At 56.3% G+C, this 3,042-nt stretch overlaps 1 protein-coding gene across 1 annotated transcript; it reads left to right on the top strand.

Annotated features, from left to right (window-relative positions):
- The first annotated feature begins 247 nt into the window (after nt 1–247).
- LOC123180078 (putative receptor protein kinase ZmPK1) lies at nt 248–2,665 on the top strand. The gene has a single exon (XM_044592042.1). The coding sequence runs from the start codon at nt 248–250 to the stop codon at nt 2,663–2,665; it is 2,418 nt and encodes an 805-aa protein (XP_044447977.1).
- Nucleotides 2,666–3,042: the final 377 nt, after the last annotated feature.

The raw sequence follows: 3,042 nt of genomic DNA, 5'->3' as shown, positions 1-3,042 counted from the left end.
GAAGTTTTCCGAAGAAAAACTTGCACCGGATCCAATACAAGATCCGTCCAACAAGTTGGTATGGTACGGTGCAGGAGTGCGTCACAAGTCCAATTCCACAGTATTATGAACGTGGCTGTCTAGTCTCCGTTGGCGTATGTATAGAGAGTTGAATAAACACAATGCAAGTGGCCTGACGTAAAACAAATACAATAAATAGTAGAACTACAGGTACCTCACATCCATCGCGACATTAATTCCATGGACCATGGCTAGATTCGTGATTAGTCTTATAGTCCTCCTTCCACTCATCTCTCTTCTTGCGCTGCGCTCCTGTGCTGCAGCATCGGTAGGACACACGCTGGGCGCCGGGTCATCCCTGTCCGTGGAAGATCACGAGCGGCCCTTCCTGGTGTCGCCGGACGCCACCTTCTCCTGTGGCTTCCTCCCAGCCGGCGAAGTCGACAACGCCTTCTACTTTTCCGTCTGGTTCACCGCGGCCACGGACAGGACCGCCGTCTGGACGGCAAACCCCGGCGCCCCCGTGAACGGCCGGGTTTCCCGTGTATCCTTCGGTGCCGACGGCAAGCTAGCCCTCGCCGACGCCAACGGGACGACTGTGTGGGACAGTAAGGCAGCCAGCAACAACTACTTCACCGTCTCCCTCCTCGACACCGGCAATCTTCGGGTCGTGGACCCGTCCACCGGCCGTCCCGTGTGGCAGAGCTTCGACTGGCCGACGGACACCCTGCTCCCGTCGCAGGCGCTGACCAAGGACAGGAAGCTCGTCGCCGGCTACTACGCCCTCTACTACGACAACGACAACGTGCTGCGGCTCCTCTACGACGGCCCGGAGATCGCCAGCATCTACTGGCCTAACCCGGGCATAAGCGTGTTCGACAACGGCCGGACCAACTACAACAGCTCACGCATCGGCGTCCTCGACGACACCGGCGTGTTCCTCTCCAGCGACAACCTGCGAGTCGAGGCCTCCGACCTGGGCGCCTCCGGGGTCAAGAGGCGGCTAACCATCGAGCAGGACGGAAACGTGAGGATGTACAGCCTCGACGCGGCCGGAGGATGGACTGTCACGTGGGCTGCGGTCAAGCAGCCGTGCTCCGTCCGTGGGCTGTGCGGCAAGAACGCCGTCTGCGAGTACCAGCCGTTCCTCCGGTGCTCCTGCGCGCCGGGGTACAAGATGGTGGACCGCCGGGACTGGAGGAAGGGCTGCAACCCCACCTTCAGCCTACCCACCACCACCGCCACCAACTGCAGCACGTCGGAAAAGCGGTTCACGTTCGTCAAGGTGGCGCACACCGACTTCTACGGCTACGACCTCGGGTTCAACCAGTCCGTCACGTTCCAATACTGCAAGACCATCTGCTTGAGTATGTGCTCCTGCGCCGCCTTCCAATACAGGACGGATGGCAAGGGCGGTTGCTATCCCAAGGGCATCTTGTTCAACGGTTACACGTCGCCCACGCCCGAAGGGACCATATATCTCAAGCTGCCTAGCGACCTCAACGCCCCGGCAACGCCGCCACCCGCGGTACTCGACTGCGATCAAAATGCCGCCATCGTCCCGCCAGCATACGCGGACACGTACGGGACACCAAGCAGCGGCCCAAATTTGTCCTATCTTTTTTGGTTCGCAGCGGTGCTAGGATTTCTCGAGGCCCTCTTCATCGCCACGGCGTGGTGGTTCCTGTCAGGCCAGGAGAGCATGCCCAGTTCGCTGATGGCCGGCTACCGGCTGGTCATGGGGACCCAGTTCAGAAGGTTCACATATCGAGAGCTCAAGAAAGCAACCGGAAACTTCAACGAGGAGCTCGGTCGCGGCGGTTCCGGCGTGGTGTACCGCGGCGTGCTTGACAAGACCACCGTGGTGGCGGTGAAGGAGCTGACAAACGTGGTGCAGGGCGAGGAGGAGTTCTGGGCGGAGATGGCGGTGTTTGGGAGGATCAACCATATCAACCTGGTGAGGATCTGGGGGTTCTGCTCCGAGGGAAAGCACAAGCTGCTGGTGTACGAGTACGTGGAGAACAGGTCGCTGGACAGGCACCTGTTCGGCGAGGACATCGGCAAGGCGCTGGCATGGAGAGAGCGGTTCAAGATCGCACTGGGCGCGGCCAAGGGCCTAGCCTACCTCCACCACGAGTGTCTGGAGTGGGTCATCCACTGTGACGTCAAGCCGGAGAACATCCTACTCACTCGAGACCTCGATCCAAAGATCGCCGACTTCGGGCTGTCCAAGCTATCCGGGAGGAAAGCCGTCGCCGACGGCATGCAGCTCTCCCAGATGAGGGGGACGGCAGGGTACATGGCACCCGAGTGGGTGCTGGGGCTACCGATTGACGCAAAGGTCGATGTTTACAGCTATGGCATTGTGCTTCTGGAGATCCTGATGGGAAGCCGGATAACTGAACAGACGACAGTGGACCGCGCCGAGCGGCTGCAGATGAGCCAAATTGTGCAGGCCCTGAAGCAGGTGGTGGCGAGTGGAGACGTCGTGTCGTTGGTGGATAGCAGGCTGAACGGGCTGTTCAACCCTCAACAAGCCATGGAAATGTTGAAGATCTCCTTGTCGTGCATGGAGGAGAGGAGTAGCAGGCCGACCATGGACGACATTTTTAAAGCTCTTATAGCTTGCGATGACGAGGACGAACACCCTGCGTACTTGTCATGACTTAGATTCCTTGCTATATTAATTCGTCAAAAGATTTACCAAAAATGTAGTGAGACGTTGAATATGGTCTTCTAGACGTGAAAAGATAAGATTGCAGTTAGCTGTGCATGCGATTACAATTGATATGTCGTTTGGTTTGCACCTGCCTATGGCACCACTTGTTTTTTTTTACTTCTCTCCGAGCAGAGACCAAGGAGTAAGGCCTTCTTTGGTTTACAGGAATTTTTATAGAAATCTATCTATCATCGTTTTTATAATTACAATTACAATACTTTAATAAAAGAAAAATATGGTTAAAAATATAGAATCATGCTAGAAAATCTCATAAAAATGGGTAACGGTCAATTTGGCATCTCATAAAAGCACAACAATTAGGC

Source organism: Triticum aestivum, chromosome 1A (assembly GCF_018294505.1).
Source record: "Triticum aestivum cultivar Chinese Spring chromosome 1A, IWGSC CS RefSeq v2.1, whole genome shotgun sequence".
In the NCBI taxonomy this organism is placed as follows: domain Eukaryota; kingdom Viridiplantae; phylum Streptophyta; class Magnoliopsida; order Poales; family Poaceae; genus Triticum; species Triticum aestivum.
The sequence above is the reverse complement of the archived record's forward strand: the minus strand, read 5'-3'. Positions and strand labels throughout refer to the sequence as shown.